Here is a 20,377-nt window from a genome sequence, read left to right on the forward strand (position 1 = left end):
TCTGACTGCTGCTTGTATGCCATCTGGATTCCAGTGCATGAATTAGTCCTAGGTAAATTGTGTTCATTACTGTTTTTTTAAGCCGGGGGGGGGGCTTAGAGCATGTTAATATGTAATTAAGAAGCAAATATTTAGAAAATGCAGAGGAGAGAATCAATGTGCTGTGTGTATATGTTATAACGGAAAGTCCATGTTCATTTGTTCTTTTCAGTTAGCCAATGTAAGACGTAACACTCTGAACAAACAGGGGAGAAATTAAAGTTCACTTTGTATCAGATGAGTATGCACGGAGCACTACCACAGTTCTTCCCAGCCATGGTTGCCCTTTTTTTTTTCCTTCTGCTGGACTTCAACTCTGTTACAGGTAAGAAACAGATTATTAACATCCATTATCTCTGTGAATTAATTGACTTGTTTGTACATTTTTTTAAAAATGCTGTTTTAATTAATCAGGTGGGTTCACTGATGCCTGAAATAATTGACATGGAGTTACCATTGAGTAATCATTCTGAAAAGTGGAAAAAAAAACAGTTATGTAAAGCACTTTCTGTTTTGAAGGGATGGTAATTTATCCTTTTTGTTAATGATCTGACTTTTCATTGAAAAGGCACCCACTTATGTCAGACTTATATTGTGACCACTGGCATAGAAGTTTACATGGGTTCAAATCCATTGTTGGGCAAATTAGGCACATTTGTAGCACTGGCAAATTGCTTTCTGGTATAATGCTACATAGCTTCCTCTAAAACACAAATGTCAGTCACTTATAAAGGGAGGAAGACAAACACTTGACTGTCGTGAAACTGTGGAGTATTTGCTGTTTCTCTGAAAAAATAGCAGCCTTGGATGTGTTTACAGAAAATAAAAATATGGCAAATTTAAAAGGAGTTATTATGATAAAAGTTTTTTTTAATTGCGTGGCTGTTTGGTGGCATATTGTTTCTGCCTGAAGTCTGTTTTGGTTGATTATAATAAGGAGCTGGAGCTGTGTGTAAATGTGTAGGGTTGAGCTGTGGTGAATTTCCATCCTGCAGTAAGCAGATGTTCTTTCATGATTTTCTGATTATTGTTTGCATTTATTGTGAAACATTTACAAGTTCTTCCCAGACCTGAAAGGGAAGTGTTTCAGTTATGGATGCTAGTTACCATTTTTAAAACAGGACGAAGAGATATCATTTGCATTTGTTCAGCAAGCAAATTAAATTTCCTGAAATTAGTTTCTCTGTTAGCAAATTATTTAGTCTTCTTATCTGATACTGATAGCATCTTCATAGTCCAGAGCAATTTATTTATTTTTTTTTATTTATTTATTTGCTGTTGTTTAACCAGGATAGTCCATTGGGCCCAAAGAACCCGTTTTCAATGGAGTCCTGGGGAGAAAAGCTCCACATACAGATTATACAAAGATTATGTTACACAATACATAAAATACAAAGATTAATTTCAATACATAGATTATATAGAGAAAAACATAAGTATCAAACAAAACAAGTAATAGAGGTGAAATATAAAAAGAAATAGTATTGTGTTTTTTTTTTTCCAATTGCATTATAGTTGTGTTTTATTTTTATAGTAACCTGCATGGAGGGTTTTAGGTCAAAGACTGCAACACAGGTTGAAGAAACAGTGAAATTACTAGCAAGTGCAGAGGGCCTCACCAATGATAAAATACACTGACCCACTGGGGCTGAAGTTTTACTGCTCTATTTCTGTCTTTTACCTCCTCCTTGCAGCAGCATCTACAGTCTAGCTTAGCTGGGCCATTTTTGCAATTTTTTACTAAATGTTTTTTCTGTGAAGTTGTGTGTATCAGTGAGGAGAGAGAAATTACCTTATGTCTATGGCATGTAGAAGAAGTAAACACCGTAAGCATGAAAATTGTTCACATATTCAAATATACATTGCTACTCTGGCAAGCCAGCCATTAGTGCATGACTCAGAGGTCATCTCCATTTAGCTGAAGGAAAGTTTAGGGTTCCATTTCTACTTGGCTACATCCTCATGAAATCCATAGAGGTCAAAAACTCATGGTCTCCCTAAACCTTATTGTCAACAGTCATCTGGATTGTGAATGAATGTGGGTGCAATAATTGCCTGTTTGACTTGTGCTTGTACCAAGGAAAGGAGTATCCTAGTTGGACAGTACTAAAATGCCCACTATCAGTGATACAATGGCCCATGAATTCTGATGTCCAGCTCTTAGTCCTGTCAGTGTATGTAAGAAAAAGAGTAGCTGGAGTAATGGTCAGTTGACAGGCACTTTAAGTCAGTTCAAGATGAGAAAACCAACCAAAAGTATGTGCATATATATATATATTTATATATATATATATATATATATATATATATATATATATATATATATATATATATATATATATATATATATATTCATATATATATATATATATATATCCATATTTATATATATATATATTTATATATATAAATATATAAATATATATATATATATATATATATATATATACATCCATACATATATATATATATATATATATATATATATATATTTATATATCCATATATATATATATATATATATATATATATATATATATATATATATATATATATATATATATATATATATATATATATATATATATATATATATATATATATACATATATATATATATATATATTCATATATATATATATATATATTCATATATATATATATATATATATATATATATATATATATATATTCATATATATATATATATATATATATATATATTCATATATATATATATATATATATATATATATATATATATATATATATATATATATATATATATATATATATATATATATATATATATATATATATATATATATATATTCATATATATATATATATATATATATATATATATATATATATATATATATATATATATATATATATATATATATATATATATATATATATATATATATATATATATATATATATATATATATTCATATATATATATATATATATATATATATATATATATATGTGTGTATATTCCCAGCAGCAAGACTTGGTCAGATGCAGTAGGAGTATTTTTAATAATTTATTTATAGGATCATAGAAGGTTACTAGGCTAATGGCCCTGGGGCCCTTACAAGCCTAGCCAAGAGTTTATCCCAAAAAAAACTTCAGTGAGCACCTGTCGTCGCTGTCAATGAGGGACAAAGGTGGAACCCCTGGGACAAATTTGTAGTTTTCCCATCCACTCATCAAGGTTGTATTTGAAGAGGGTCAGCGAGGTACTCTGTTTGACATGTATGGGAAGTGTATTCCAGAGACAGGGCAGCCTCTGGGAGACAAACTTGTCTCTCCAGCAGGTTTTGTTGATATCGCATATTAAATTTAGGTCTTTTGAATGGGTAATGCATGAGGAGTTAGACTTACGGATATGGAGCATCTCTAGTAGGGCAGGGTTCGATATTGTCTTGTAGGTGAGACACAGATCACCTCTGAGCAATCTGTGAGATACCGAGTAGAGTGATAGTGATTTGAGCCTGTCCACATAGGACAGGTGTTGGAGGCCATGGATTCTCTTTGTGAGGTATTTCTGTAGTCTTTTCAGTTGGTACATATGTTTAGCGAGCTACATACCGAACGGGGCATTATACTTAATTATATGCCTAATGAGAGAGAAGTACAGAGAAGGAATAACCTCCTTTTTTCTGGATGCAATTCCTTTACTTATGAGATGAACCAAGTAAAAGGCTTTTCTGACCACTGCTTCTACATGATGGTTGAATGTGAGATTGTCAACCTGAGTTCCCAGGTCTGTCACCACAGGTTGTGTGCTTAGGGAGTTACCGTCAATGTGGTAATCAGTAGGGGCTGTGTTTTTGCCGAATGGTATGATAATACAATTTTTTGCATTTATCTTAAGGCCATGACTTTGGCATCAGTCATTTGTTGCTCTGAGACCCTCTTGCAGTATGATATCATTTGGGGAGTCAATGACAGCACCCAACGCACAGCCATCCTCAAACTTGGTTAGCCACAGGCCCTTTGTCTTTGCCTGGACCTCTGAGAAGTAGATGCCAAGCAGTGGGGGTCCTAGGACAGAACCCTGAGGAACACCACTAGTGACAAGTCTGCTGTCAGAGGTGGTGGTGCCTATTCTGACCTTGTGGGTCCTATCGGTGAACCAGGTGGCTACTCATCTGACAAGAAAGGGATTTACTCCAAGGTGTGTTAGCTTTTCAATGATGCCCAAGTGGGGGATTGTGTCAAAGGCCTAGGCCAAGTCAAGGTAAGCTGTATGTACTAACTTTCCCTCATTCAAGGCCTTGGTGACAGTCTCAAAGAAGTCAACCAGGTTCAACAGGCAAGATCTGTCCCTGACAAATCCGAATTGGGTGGGGTCAAGTCCTTGGAGATTGCCTATGTCCTTGTTAATGAGATCCATAATAATAAACTCCATGGCTTTACAGATCAGACTTGTCAACCTAATGGGATGATAGTTTCCCGGGTCAGTAGTGGCACCACCTTTGTGCCAGGGGATGACAATTGCAGTTCTCCACTCTGCTGGAATGAAGCTGTAATTAGGTTGTGGTTGAATAGGGTGCTCAATGGCGAAGCTAGTTCTTGCTGGAGATAGTGCAGAATACAGCCTGGGATACTGTCAGGTCCCATGGAAGTTGTGTTCCTTGAACGCTTGACCTACAGAGATGTGAGGTGTGGAGCAAGTATAGGGAATGTTGAATGGGCCTAGGAGGGGGATAGGGGGTGAAATTTGCACCGTTAAGTACTAATTCAGAACAAACCTGGGGTTTGCCATGGAGGTTCCAGACATAACTGAAGAAGGCTTTGTGGTTTCCCTTTGTTTCAGAGGCTAGTTTCAATTCATAATTGGCTTTGGAGATTTTCACTAGTGATCTAATTTGCTTGCTGAGGGTGAGGAGGGAGTTTTTCCAATTTGGAATTTGTTCATTTTTACCCATGGACAACAGTTTCTTCATTTTGTTGTAAAGCCTTTTAGAGGATGTTCACCAGACAGGTTTATGTTTCCGTGAGGAGCAGGTTTTAGTTCGGTTGGGTATGGCTGAGTCCATGGAGTTGTACAGGTGCTTATACACTGCATTGGCTTACTGTTCAGCATAGTTGTCTGCATCCTCTGAAGGCGAAGGTGGTGTGAAGCTACTGATACCCTCCCTTAGGGTGTAGTAGTCAGCTTTTGAGAGTTTTTTTAGCCTGGTTATGGCTGGGGGGGGGGCTTGGGTGGGATACAAACTTTGATTGAGACAGACCGATGAGCTGATCTCACCAGGTAACAACGTACTATGGGAGTGGTGCAGTGAGTCACCCATGTTTGTGAGAATGAAGTCTAGAATGTTATCTCCCCTTGTGGGGGATGAGATGAGCTGGTCTAGTGCATTAGAACTGATGAAGTCAAAGAATCGTTGGTTGAGTGCATTAGTGCAGGAATAGTTCACCCAGTCTATGGTGGGGTAGTTGAAGTCACCAAGGATCAGGGTGTTAGGGGGTACCTTGAAGGAGTCAAGTAGGTCCAGGTAGGAGGGGTGGGTGTCCTGAAGTCATGGAGGGGGGTCTATAGCTGCCTATAAATTGGATGGGTGTCTTGCCAACTGTCAGTTGCAACTGGGTAATTCCAGTGCATCATGCTGGCAAACCAGTCTGAAGGTGTGCCTGTCCTTAATGAAGATAGAGACTCCACCACCACTAGTCTTTCTGACCTTATTTTGGGGTCAGAAAGTGTGGAATGAGGTATAGTCTAGTAAGGCAGGGTGCTCTTTGCAGCCCTGAACCAGGTTTCCGTGATCGCACAGACTTCAACATCTTCCAGTGTGAGGAGAGCCTCCAGTGAGTGCATTTTCAGGTTAAAGCTCCTAGCGTTAAGCAGCATGACTTTCAATTTGCTTTTTGACAGATCTTTTATGTTGGAAGATTTGTCTTTGAGACATAGCCTAAAAAAGGCACAATGGGAGAGGCAAGAGCCTTGGCCAGGATCCGGAACTCCAGGGGTGACGGGTGGAGGCCATCTCTGGCAAAGCATTGAGGCCTGTCAACCATATCATCCTAGGCAGACAGATACTGGATCCCCTTGGAAAGACACCAGACACTAAGCCAATTGTCAATTATTTTTGTTGGTATTGTGGTATCATTCTTTGTGAAGGTAGGATGCTGCTTAGGGTAGGGTCATACCTGCCTGGGACACATACACTGAAAGCTCAATCATGTCTCTCTTCATATAGTCCAGGGAGGTACGTCTCAAGTCATTAACACCAACATGGACAATGATAGAGTCATACTTGTACCTGTTGTGGAGAGACTTAAGTGCGTGTGTGATGTGGCAGATTCTGGCACCTGACAGACAACTGACAGTAACCTTCTCCTTGTCGAGCCTGGTGAGGGGGACATCAGTGTGTCTCATTACTGAGTTGCCAATGACTGGTATGTTTGGCTTATTGTTATGCCTTGTGGGTTGTGTTGGTTTATTGTTATGCCTAATGGGCTGTGTTTGTGAGACACTGGTGTGTTGTCTACAGTGTGTGATGTGTTTGGTGTTGTGTGTGGAATGTTTATGAGTGTGTTTTGGGGGTCTCTGTTGTTTACATAAGTTTTTATTGTGGACCCCTGCATAGGTGGGTGTGTGTTGTGCTTGGCTATGTGATGTGGGTGGTGTGGTGTTTGTGCTGGCAATCTCCTCTTGGTCAGGAGTACTGACTGTGGCGTGAGACAGCATGGATTCCAGGTATTGATATAGATGCATTTCTCACAAGTAGAAGAATTATCTGCTAGGAAAAGAGGACTGTCTGTGAACAAGAGGCAGTTGCTAAACTGTCTCAGTATGCCCATGTCGACCAGCTTGGCAAGAGAAACTGGTGGGAATTGTCCAGACATAGTGTTCTGAATACTCGGTGGACTAATGGAGAGTGGGTTTTAATAAGCCTTTGTCCACAAGAGTGTAGACCACAAAAATCTTAAATGTAAAGTAAGTGGCCTGAAGCACAAGTGCTAAAACCAAAACTAAGATGCGTAGAATAGCAGATACATTTAATCAGGCTACTAACAAGCAGTAATAAATGCAGAATAAAAACACTTGAACACGTAAGAGCACACAGAACAGCGAAATAAGGTAATAAAGTAGGTGGAACACAGTTACAGTAAGAGCAGCTGAAAAAAGTGTAAACATTTTTGTTAAGTGGAGAGGGAGGAAACAGAACAAGATTAAGAGACTACGGGGGTAGTCCTTCCCAAATGATCTCACTGTACTCATTTGAGTGAGCAAATGAGGTGGGGCCTGAAGGAGTGTCCAAACACAAATTTACACCAGGGGTGGGCAATTACAAAGCCACCAAGTTTAAGACTATAACAACACTAGGGAGGGAGCGTGAGAATCCAAACTGCAGAGAGAAAGACCACAATATTCAATCAATAACAAATGAAACAAATAAATAAATGCAGTACAGTTTTGTTAACTATCACTGAAACAGTGCAAGTGCAAAAAAGTATACTTAAATCAGCTTGTATGTCCAGACAGATGTGAATCCTTAACCTTTTTTTTCAGTAACATTGATCATGTAAATTAATAATGTGTTCCTCTCCCACCTACTTTTACACTCAATCCTCTAGATTTGTTCACATTTTAGTACAGATCTCTGCCAACATTTAGCTGTTGATCTCTTTCTCTTCTTGGACTCCTGTTCCTACTCTCCTACAACTGGTGCAACTGGTGTACACTAACTACATCCACTGCTGCAATCCCCTTTTTTACTTTTCCTTCTTTAATACCTGCTACCTTTCACATTAACCTAGATGCCTTGTCTATGTTGAATCTGTAATCCTATATATCAGATATTGTTTGTATTTCCAAAGGGTCTGCTATAATCTGTATGTTTTTCTCTGAATATGTTTTTGGAGCTTTTCTCCCTGGGCCTTCACAAAAAATAAACATTAAATGAAGTCAGACCTTCCTGATAACTACTTCTTCTTCTTTCGGCTTTTTTCCCGGTTAGGGGTTGCCACAGCAGAACACCTGTCCGCTCATGATTGGCAGTGGAGTTTTTTACTGTGTCGAGTTGCCAGCCCGGCACCCAACCTTCCACAGAAGGCACACACATGCACACATTCACACCTAAGGCCAATTTAGAGTGCCCAATCCACCTACAGCATCAGACCTTCCTGATAACTAAATGCTAATAAGTAAATAAATACATAAACCTGTACTGGATTATCTCAAATACATAAACCTGTACTGGATTATCTCACTCTGTATTGGTAACAAATTGTGAACAAGTCCCACATGAAGCTGTATATCAAAAAAACAGATACATTGTTTTACAATAACTAGGAGGTAAGATTAACATAAGTAAATTCAATGCACTCCTGAAGTCAAGCAGATGTAGCTATATTAGGTTGCTTGTGCTCAGAATTGGATCTTTTGCAAGCACAACATAATTATAAGTGAAATGGCTTGTATTGTCCTCAGTTAGCTGAATGGCTGCCTATATTACATAAAATACTGCCTGCTATGGTATGGGCTACTGCCTGCATGCATCAGATAGTGAACAACACTGACAATGAACTTTGATGTTAAGATGCTAGGAAAAAAGAAAGAAAGAAAAGGCTGCATCTTTTCTCCTTTCCTCTCATTTCATAACTTCAGTAGCACCAGCTGCAGAAAAAAGGCCTGCAGCTCACAAAACAAACCCACGGAGAAAAGGGAGGTTAAGCAGCAAGATGTTTGGATACAACAGCATCTGGTCTAAAATAGTCAGATATTGCTCACATGAGATGTGTGTGCCCCTTTTGTAGCCATTTTTGGGCCCACTGGATCAATCTTGAATTAAAATAAAAAACTGTTGCACTCTGTCACCTTTCCTGTCCCCATTCTGGTGAATAAAAGTGAATAGCACTTTTAGCATCACTTGTTTATGGTGCTATTGCTTTTTATTAATTTAGTTCTGCCGACAACTACTTATTTAAATATTTATATAATCAGAAAAGCAGTCACACATTCAATCATATTTATACGATATCAATATGTAGGCACTCATACAGTTTCTCTAATGCACACACAGATTCAGAAACTCATTCATGCAGACACATAGACACACACAAGTGGAGTCTTGTTTAAAACAACCTAGACTCATGCATACAGAATAAAAGTTCATAGGTGTTTACTAGGCTAATGACCACAAGGGCCTTGTTAAGCCTAGCCATGCATCCCAAGTGACTAAGTTCTGATACCCTTGATAAATGTAAGCATGGACCTGGGAGATGAACCATTTATGGTTTACCTGTGTCCATTAGAGACATAGGTGCCAAACCAGAGATGAATTTCCGGTTTCCCATCCAATTGTCCAAGTTGCACTTGAACTGGGTTATGGAGGAACTCTGCTTCATATGGATGGGGAGCCTGTTCCATAGACGGTGTAGTCTCTGGGAGAGTCTATATTAAAAGACCGAAGAGGTGTTTCAGTGAACATCTCTTGGCTTGACACGTAATGAGCAAACGCACTAAAGTGCGAACGCTCAAAACAGTGGTACTAGCACAAACACACACATGCACACACACACACACACACACACACACACACACACACACACACACACACACACACACACACTCACACACTTTAAAACATAACAACATGGGGGCTTCAGCCCCCACACCCCCCCAACTAAATATACCAACTCCGAGATTGCACTACAGTGAGAAAAGGGGCGAACACATGGGGATGGCCAAGCGATTTCTTTCCCAGGGAAAGAAATCGCTGTTTTGAGCATTCGTGCTTTAGTCCGTTTGCTCACTACGTGTTGACCAAGAGGTGTTCGCTGAAACACCTCTTCGGTCTTTTAATATAGACCCCTCTGGGATACATACCTATCTCTCCAGCAGGTCCTATTTATATCACAGGCAAGGTTTAAGTCTTTAGAATGGGTAATTCTGGTGCTGTTTGCATTGTGGATATGCAGGAGGTCCATCAGAGTGGGATCTGACAATGCCCTGTATGCCAGGCATAAATCTCCCATCAAAAACCTGCAAAAGGCAGAATACACGGATAGGGCTTTGAGGTGGTCTGCATAGGACATTTTTCTTATGCCCTGTATTCTTTTAGTGAGGAGCATCTGTGGATGTTCTAATTGTTGGATATGCCTGGTTAGATACATACCAAAGGGGGCATTTTACTCAATGATAGGTCTGATGAATGTTGAATACAATGGAACAATGACTTTATTGGACTTAGATGTCATACTTTTATTTATAAGTTGCGCAACATAGAATGATTTCCTCACCACTGTAGACACGTGATGGTCCCATTGATGCAGTGTTCTTGGTCTTAGAGAGAGCATTAAGGACCTGATCCCTTGTGATAGTAGGGGGAGTTATATCTGATGATATTTCCTGAGGGAAGGTTGAGGGGGAGAGAAGGGTAAACTTGGAGCTGAATTTATCTGCCAGGAGGTTTGCTATATCTTCTGGCTCAGTATAGGTGGCTCCATTTACAATGAGCTCTGCACACAATTGTGTATTGCCTTTGATGTTGTGGACATAGCTAAATAATGCTTTGTGGTTGCCCTTGGCCTTGGAGGTCAAACTTACCTCAAATTTGGCTTTGCTAGACTTTATTTGTCCTCTTAGTTGTTTGTTTAGTTTGATGAGAGTGCTTTTATCCTGCTGGGTGCTGCACCTCCTAATTTTCACCATGATTTTTTTCTGCCTGTTATACAGCCTATTGATTTTGTGATTCTACCAGGGTGGCTTGTTTTTTGAGTTAGTTCTGTACTTCTTCCTGGTGGGTACAGCTGCCTCTATGCAGCTATTAACATGCTTGCGCAAGGTTTCTGTGAACAGTTCTGCATAGGCAGCAGTGTTCTCAGGGTTTATGGGGGGTTGAAATTTTCCCAGGTTCTCACTTAATAGCAGAAAGTTAGCCTTAGAATAGTTCCTGAATATTCCAGGTTTAGCTTGGGGTCCAGTTTTTATTTTTTACTTCAAAGGAGGCCATTTTGTGGTCTGACCTTACCAGGGAAGACATTACAGTAATGGGTGTGCAGCAATCTCCCATATTAGTGAGGATCAGATCCAGTATAGTTGCACCCCTTACTGGTGTATTGACTATCTGGTCTAGGGAGTTTGTGTTTACAAAATCCAGGAATCTCTGTGCATATAACTTTGATGTTGCTTAGAATTCCCAGTTAATAGTGGGGTAATTAAAGCCACCCATGAATATGGTATTGGATTGGATGGTTAGTGTTTCTAATAAGTTTAAATACATTGTTTAGTTCTGCTGACAATTACTAGGTTGCAACGTGTGTGTGTGTGTGTGTGTGTGTGTGTGTGTGTATGTGCATTTGAGTATTAGGTTGGAAGGTAACACAAAGTGCAAAGGAGATATTTCTATTACACGTACATATGATGAAAATACAAATGAATAAAAATTATTTTAAAAATGTGAGTATGATAGCAACAGTTAATACTCACTGCACTTTAATAGTCTTTGGTTATTTTTTGTTTTATACTATTACCACAGGATCATACCAGTCTTTTGTTTTTTAGCCGTTAATACTGGACTTGTAGGTTGTGCAGTGTTTACCCACTTGTGCTTCTGTTAGACCACTTAAGCTTTCTCCTTGTGCTCTAACTGTAGCATTCATAGGTAAATACTGCATAATCTACATCCCCAGCATTGTTTATTGCTTAGTTGATCTTAAATGACATTACTTTGTCATGCAAAACACAGTCCCAGTATTCAGTATTATTCCTGGAGCATAACCCCAGAGTAGTCCAGACTAATGGGGAGTTATAATTGGCAGAGTGTTTCATGGCTACCAATTCTAGCAGCAAGGGGTTCAATTTTTGTGCAGCCATGTTTTATAACATTGTCATACTGATTAACCTAGGTGTGCTAACGGTGACCATCCTGACTGGACAAGTTCCTTCAATATCCGCAGGCTACAGCAGTACCCACCACTCTCTCACTATACAAAGCTCATATTTATTTATTAACATGACACCTATTGGAATTGGTAAACAGCTTTGCTCTAAGCTAAAAAAACAAACAAAAAAAGAAAACATGAATTTTAAACTTTAGGTCAGTGTTTCATGTTATGATTCAGCTCTTCAGTCTCAAACAGCGAATAACTCCTGACATTCGTCTCTAGGTAAATTACATGTACAAAACTTGAGCTGTTTTTGCTAAATTTAGATAACATATTATCAAGCTTAAAATTGATTAAAGAGGCAAACAATTCAATATAGTCATTCTGATAGGATGGTATATACGAGTTACATGTCATTAAACAATCAATGTTCAATAAACAATATTTATTTTATTTCGAAAAAACAAGAATAGAAAGAACCAGTGCTATCTAAAGAGCTACTGTTGTCTTCATTAAATACCAATTTAAATCAGCATTCAATAAACAGCAACATGAATGAAGCTGACTCAACTTAAACAGTTCAGTTTTTTAGTTCATAAAGTTGAGGAAATATGGTGGGAATAAACTTTAGTCACTGTTGTAACAAAGACAATATATGCTTATTTAAGTCAAAGCCAGAAAAAATTTACAGCTCACACTACGCCCTTAAATGAATCCCTCTGTCTATCTTCTACTCTGTCATCAAGGTGTTTAATAACAGAATAAAAGGCGTTATAAAGTTTTCTATACTTGGTCTATTAATTCAATTTTTGTTTGAGCAAAGTGTGACTTCTCAGACATGTTAAATGAATTATGCACATATATAGTATGTTTGGGGGTAGACAAGGTTGAAGATGCTGATTAATACCTTGATTTCAGGACTATTATTATTAAAGGACCACTGTTCATTGAATTTATCAAAAGGAAATATAAGGATCATAGGAAGTTACTAGGCTATTGTCCCTGAGGCCATTATAAGCCTAGCCAAGAGTTTATCCCATGGGTAGACAAATCAGCACCTGATGCCTCTGTCCAGCAGGGACACGGGTGGAATCCCAGAGATGTAGTTTCTACTTCCCATCCAGTTATCCAGATTTCACTTAAAAAAGGGTAAAGAGGTACTCTGCTTGACGTGGAGAGGGAGTTTATTCCACAGAAGGGGGAGTCTGTGTGACACAAATCTGTCCCGCCAGCAAGTCCTATTGATGTCACAGACCAGGTTGAGGCTGCATGTGCTGGTTACTTGAGTGGAGCTTGACTTGTGGATATACAACAGTCCCATCAAGGCCTGGTCTGAGATCGCCTTGTATGCCAGACAGAGGTCACCTCTGAGGAGTCTGTATGAAACAGAGTACAGGCATAGGGCTTTTAGCCTGTCTGTGTATGGTAGATTTGTGAGGCCCTGGATTCTCCTGGTGAGGAACCTCTGTGGTCTCTCCAGCTGCTGCTTGTGCTTTGTGAAGTACATGCTGAATGGGGGATTGTACTCAATAATGGGCCTTATAAGGGAAGAATACGGGGATGTTATGACCTCCTTGTCCTTGGATGAGATACCCTTACTTATGAGGTGGGCCATGTAGAAAGCTTTCCATACAATGGAAGCAACATGGTGGTCAAAAGTCAGGCTGCTATCAATCTGGGTGCCCAAATCCCTCACAACTGACTGTGTGCTTAAAACATTGTTATTAATGTGATAATTTGTGGGGACATCTCTCTCTCCAAAGGGGATGATGATGATGATGCATTTTTTTGTATTCAGATTGAGGCCATGTTTCTGGCAAAAGTCATTTGTTTGGGTGAGACCCTCTTGGAGGATGTCCACATCACTAGGGGAATTGATGAGAGTCCCAACTTGCAGTCATCTGCAAACTTGGTCAGCCATAGCCCACTGGTTTTGGCCTGTACCTCAGAAAACTATATAACAAATAACAGAGGCCCCAAGACCGAACCCTGGGGTACGTCACTCAATACGGGTCTACTGCTTGTGGTGGCTTCCCCTATTTTGACTAGGTGGGTTTTATCAGTGAGCCAGTTGTCTACCCATCTGGTAACATACAGATTGATGACTAGTTGAGAGAGTTTATCTATTATGTCCAAATGAGGAATAGTGTCAAAGACTTTGGCCAGGTCAAGGTAGGCAGTATGCACTGTCTTTCCCTCATCCATGGCTTTGGTGTCTGTCTCAAAAAAGTCAACCAAATTTAACAGACATGACCTCCCTTTGACGAAGCCAAACTGTGTGGGATCGAGTGTTTGGAGGTTGCCAATGTTCTTGTTTATGAGGTCCATGATAATCAATCCATGGCCTTGCAGATCAGGATAATTATGCTTATGGGTCTATAATTTCCCAGATCAGTGGATGCTGCACCTTTGTGTAAAGGGATGACAGTGGCTGTCCTCAACTCAGCTGGGACAAAACCGGTACTCAGGCTTTGGTTGAATAGGGTGCCTAATGGTGCTGCAAGTTCCTTCCTGAGTTCATGTAGGATGCAGCCTGGGATGTTATCGGGTCCCACGGATGCTGTATTTTTTGCCTTTGAGAGAGCAGTGATGACCTGATCCCTGGATATAAGGGGAAGGGTGCAGGTAGTGGGAATGTCCTGATTTACTGATGGAGGGGGGCAGAGGGGTGAAATTTTCACTGAATCTGTCAGCCAGCAAGTTTGCTAAATCTACAGCATTTGTATATGTGCTGTCCTTGACCATCAGTTCTGAAAAGATCTGGTTGCTACCATTGAGATTATGGACATATGTGAAGAAGGCCTTATGATTGTGTCTAGTAGATGTGGCCAATTTGGATTCAAAGTTTGCTTTGGAGGATTTCACTAGTGCTGTTATTTGCTTGTTTAAGCTAAGGAGAGATTGTTTCCAATTGGGCACCTGCTCCTTCTTGGTCCTGGTCAGAAATTTTTTCTTCTGTTATAGAGTTTATTTATTGCAGATGTCAACCAGACAGGTTTACATTTCCTTGTGGAAGATGATTTAGTCCTGTCAGGATTTCCTGATTCCATGAATCTATATAAATGTTCGCATAGTAATTTGGTATAGTTTTGGATACTAGAGAGGGGAAGGGGGCTGTGAAGCTGTTTATTCCATCCCTCAGGAGGCTGTAATCGGCTATGGAGAAGTTTTTTTGATTGACCCTAGCTAGAGGGGGGTCAGAGGAGATGGTGATTTCAAACATGACCGCTTTATAGTTGGATCTTACAAGGGAGAATGATACTGCTGGGATGCTGCAGTGACTACTCATGTTGGTTAATACCAAGTCCAAGATATTATCACCTCTTGTGGGGGTATCGACTAGCTGTTCCAAAGCATTTGCATTTACAAAATCAAGGAATCTCTGGGTATTTGTGTTCTGTCAAGAGTAGTTCTTCTAGTCTATGTTTGGGTAGTTAAAGTCACCCAGGATCGGGGTAAAGGATTGAATCTTGATAGATTCAAAGAGGTCTAGATAGGCAGTTTGGGCATCTTGGGTCAGATTTGGGGGTTGGTAGCTAACTATTATTTGTATAGGTGTCTTGTCAAGAGTTAACTGCACCTGGAGTATCTCCTGTGCTTCATACTGTTTGACCAGCCTGGAGGTGCACATGTCTTTAATATATACTAAAACTCTACCTCCTTTGGCTTTTCACTACCAACAGTTTGGGGTCTGAATGTATGATAGGATGAGTAACCAGGTATGGCTGGGGTGCTGTCCGCAGCCTTGAACCAGGTTTCTGTGACCATACAGATGTCAGCATTTTCCAGGGTTAGGAATGCTTGCAATGAGTGCAGTTTCATGTTTAGATTCCTAGAGTTTTGCAGCATGACCTTTAATTTGTATTTTGTTGAAATTTTTATGTTGGTAGTTTTAACCTCATCACTTTTCCTAAAAAAGGCACTATATAGGTGGCAAGAGCCTTTGCCAGAATCCTGAAACCCAGGTGAGACAGATGCAGGTCTGGCAAAGCATCATGGTCTGCCGATCATATCTTTCCAGGCTCTCAGGTACTGGATCCCCCTGGAATGACACCAGAAACTAAGCCAATTGTTAAAGTCAATAATTTTCTGTTTGTATTCGGTCATCATTCTGGGTGACAGTAGAATGCTGCTTAAGGCTAGGGACATACCTGCCTGGGACACATATTCAGCGAGTTCAATCATGTCTCTCTTGACATAGCCCAAGTCATTCACACCAATATGGACTATAGCAGAGTCATAACAGTACCCATTGTTGAGCGACTTGAGTGCGTGTGTGATATGGTGGATTCTGGCCCCTGACAGACAACTAACCTTGACTTTCTCCTTATCCAGCCTGGTGAGAGGCACATCTGTGTGTCTCACAGTGGAGTCACCCATGACTAATATGTTGGGTTTATGGTTAAGCCTTAGTGGTTGTGAGACAGAGGTTTGTGAACTATGAGTGGTATGTGGTGTGGAGGGCTGTGGAGATTGCGTGTGTATTTGCCTTAAAGGTTTTTGCCTCTGAAGTCTCCTTTGTTTGGGTATGTTTTTGTTGAGGACCTCCACATATGTGGGTGTGTGTTGTGTAGGTGTGGGTGGTGTTTGAGGTGTAGTGATTGTGTTGACAGCCTTCTCTGTGCCAGATATGCTGGCTTGTGAGGGAGAGAGCTTGGACTCTAGGTTCCTAATGTAATTGCATCTCTCGCAAATTGTGTACCTAGGTGGTAGTAGTAGGTGGTTATCTGTGTACATAAGGCAGTTGCTACACTTTCTCAGGATGCCCATATCAACCAGACTGGCAGAAGAAACTGTAGGAAATTGTCCATCCATATTTTTCATAATTTGAGAGAAAAAGGCCATTGGAAGGCTAAGGGGTTAACCTAAAGTTCAAGTGCTTAAACCAAAACTAAGTGGCTTAGAATAACACTAACAATTTAAACAGGCTATAAACAAGCAGTAACAAATGCAACAGAAAGGATGCAAGTGAGCACTTTAGAGAACAAGCTGCAGCAAGTAGCAGAAAAAGCAAGATGAAGTAATGGAGCAGGAGGAGGAAACACAAATACAGAAAAAGAAGCTGAATAAAGTGTTTTTTTTTTGTTTTTTTTAGTAAAGTGGAAAGGGAGAGAGGAGGAACAGAAGACAATTCAAAGTTAAGGAGATAAGGGGTTTGACCTTCCAAAATGATCTCTGTATTGGGTAGAATTGACTAATGAGATGGGACTAGGAGTGTCCCTTAACAAATTTACAGTAGGGTGGGGAACAGCAAAAGCAACAACTGTAAGAGCACAACTGCAGTGGGGTGGGTGGGTGGAAGAAAAACAAAAATTTGCCCACAGATCAGCAGTTATATAAATGGAGGCACAGAAAAGTAAATAATTCAGTCAAATAAATAATTAAAAACAGTGCAGTAAACTAGTGCAGAACTATTACACAAATAAATAAAAAACAATGCAGTACTGATAAGCAAAATAAATACAACCAGTGCAGTGCTGATACGAAACACTGAACAATTAAAGTGCAAAAAATATACTTATCTAGCTCTGTAATTCAGATTGTTTAAGAAGTATTCTCCATCAGGCACAAATGGAGCTCAGCAAGTTAAGCAGTGATTCAACTCAAATGTAATATTTTTATACCAACAGATAAAAGACCCTTCCAAAGTCACACCCTGAGACAAAGAGATAACACAGAAGCTGTTTGACCAATTTTAGCTCTGTGGACTGAGTACACCACAAACTTCCAGTAGGGGCGGGCAACAGCAAAAGCCAGAAACTATGCAAAAATTCAACCACAGATCAGCAATTATATAAATGGAGACACAGGAAAGTAAATAATTCAGTCAAACAAATAAATAAATAAAAACAGTGCAGTAAACTAGTGCAGAACTGACACAAATAAATAAAAAACAATGCAGCACTAATAAGCAAGATAAATGCAACCAGTGGAGTGCTGATAAGAAACACTGAACAATTAAAGTGCGAAAAATATACTTGTGTAGCTCTGTAATTCAGATTGTTTAAGATGTATTCTCCGTCAGGCATAAATGGAGCTCAGCAAGATAAGCAATGATTCAGCTCAAATGTAAAGGAATCTAAACTTCATTTACTGACCTCTAAGACAAGTAAGAAAATAATTGTTCCATTAGAATAAAAGGATAGTGCAGCAGTAGAATTCCTTACCACAACAGACTGGGGAGGCAGGTTCAGTCGATTAATTTAAGAGGCAGTTCAAATGACAGATTATATAAAATACAAAGTGAATGTATAGGTAGTGGGACTGCATAATCAGTTCCTTGCTCGCATTCTGTGCCATGACCTAGGTAAAACCCAGAAGCCATTTATTCAATTTATCCAATATGTTGTTATTCTTGGGATATATTAGATTTTCTAGTGTCACAAAAATATGCTGCATTTGAGGAAATTAAATATCTGCAAACTATATATATCCTATTTTTTGCTATAAAATTATTCATGTTTACTTAAAATATAGGAAAATATTTTAGTGTATATGCCTGGTTGCAAAATAAGTATGAGGTATGCACCTATTGTAGATTTCATTATTTTATTGTTATTTTTATTAACCGTTGTTAATGGGAAAAATAAGCCGATCCCAAGACCATTTCCATTCATTATCCATGCTTAAAAAGAACAAAAATAATACAACCAGCAGTACTTAATGCCCGTTAAAAGGCAAACTGTTCCGAAGTGCTATAACACAATGACTTTCCATGAATGTAGAAACTCAGCAATGCAATACTGCAACACTCTTACTTTTGTTAATAGACTGTCTGAGTAGTGTGCTATTCTGATTACAGAGGGCAGATCAGACTATTGTGAAGTAATGAAGTTAGAATTTTATGAGTAGAACATCACTACACAATAAATAAAATGTAGCCCAAACATCTTTTGTGCTTATAGTGCCCTTTTGACACCATTTTGTTTTAATGTGTTTGTAGTTATTGAATAAGAAATGCAGGGAAATTACCTGCTCTGTCCTTTGTCTTTCTGTCCTTTGTTCATTAACAAAATAGAAGGCAGTATTTTTGTTATTATTATTATTATTATTAATATGTTTCACTTTAAAGTTACTAACATTTGTATAAAAAATATAAGAATGATGGAACAGGAGTGTTAACAGCATACTTTTCATGAGAATATGAGGATGATGGAACAGGAGTGTTAATAGCGTACTTGTCATGATAAGCTCTGAAAGTGACAGTAGTATAAAGAGAGTGTATGCCATGAAAGTCATGATTGCAGCAATGGCTCTTTTAAAGTTCATCAGGTAACATCCTTGAACTTTGACAGCCAAAGACCCATTTTACACTGTGAATCTGCAAAGAGCTGTAACAAATTTGCCGAATCAGTAATGTGTTTTAGAATATTTAGATCAATTATTAGAATTTATGTATATTACAAGCTGAAGATGTTAATGCAGTAGCATTAGGGGATAGCTTATCTGTGGGTACCACTGAGTTTGCCAACAAATGTTATATTTTGTCTGTGAGGGCAAAGCCAGAGTAGGTAAACGATAGTGTTTCTGCATAAATCTCAGCTGTGCCCAGAAACAAGGACTGGTGATTGCTGCTGTACAATTTATTTCACGTGGATCCAGATATGTGTGTGCGTGTGTGTGTGTGCATGAGCGTGCGTGTGTGCGTGTGCGTGTGTGCGCGCGCGCGTGCGTGTGTATACACACACTGATCATTGTACTTCTGCTTACATAATTCACTTTGGAGCACAAATATGATTATTTTTATTACACAGCAGCTTTTTATTCTCCTATGTTTGCTGATGTCCCTGCGTTACATTACGTTATGTTACGTTATGTTATATTATGTTATGTCATATGTTTGGAGTCCTTAGACTGATATTATTTTTTTTACATTTTGTTAATATTTTTTTCTTGAGTTTGTCACCAGTCAGGTAATGGTGGCAAACTTGAATATGCTTCATTGACTAATTGCTTTTTTTTTTCTGCTAGCAGTGCAGTTTTACCATGAAAGGATATAATTTTCACTGGCTTCTTCTAATTCGTTCATGTCATTGTATGGTTATCATGTCTCAGATATTACTTTTTTTTCCTTTAAGATATCTTAGCTTTAATGTTGTATTTACACTATTATAATATGCTGCATAACGTGCTGTGTAAGAAGTGGGATGCCACAAACTAATGAGTTAAAGAACCTGGCCACTCATCTGAAAAACAGGTTCTCTAATCCTACAGCATAAGATATTTAATTTATTACACAACTAAGACCTGCAAATATTTTATTTATACATTACTTTACCATGTTAGATTTAAATAATTGTTTCATGTTTACTGTAGCTGACTGAAAAAAAATGTGTAAGATGAATAGGGAATAGGGCTTTAACTAATTTCTACAGGTTTTTACAAATGGAGTGTTTTGTTGACTTTTTTCTACAAATGTTCTGAGATGGTATTTATTTATTTTTTGGGAGTTTATTTTAGTCTAGTATTTTTAGCATTGTCGTAAGCA

The 20,377-nt window shown here is 38.7% G+C and overlaps 1 protein-coding gene across 3 annotated transcripts in view; it reads left to right on the top strand.

The window, feature by feature from the left end:
- The first annotated feature begins 209 nt into the window (after positions 1-209).
- MST1 (macrophage stimulating 1) overlaps positions 210-20,377 on the top strand; it is a 442,641-nt gene continuing 422,473 nt past the window's right edge. For all 3 annotated transcript variants that reach the window (XM_044077787.1, XM_044077790.1, XM_044077788.1), the window contains exon 1: positions 210-364. In XM_044077787.1, coding sequence (XP_043933722.1) covers positions 277-364 — 88 coding nt within the window. In that variant the 5' untranslated portion in view covers positions 210-276. The remainder of the gene's footprint in view (positions 365-20,377) is intronic.

Source organism: Protopterus annectens, chromosome 7.part0, assembly GCF_019279795.1.
Source record: "Protopterus annectens isolate FY-2018-M chromosome 7.part0, PAN1.0, whole genome shotgun sequence".
Classification (NCBI taxonomy): Eukaryota; Metazoa; Chordata; order Ceratodontiformes; family Protopteridae; genus Protopterus; species Protopterus annectens.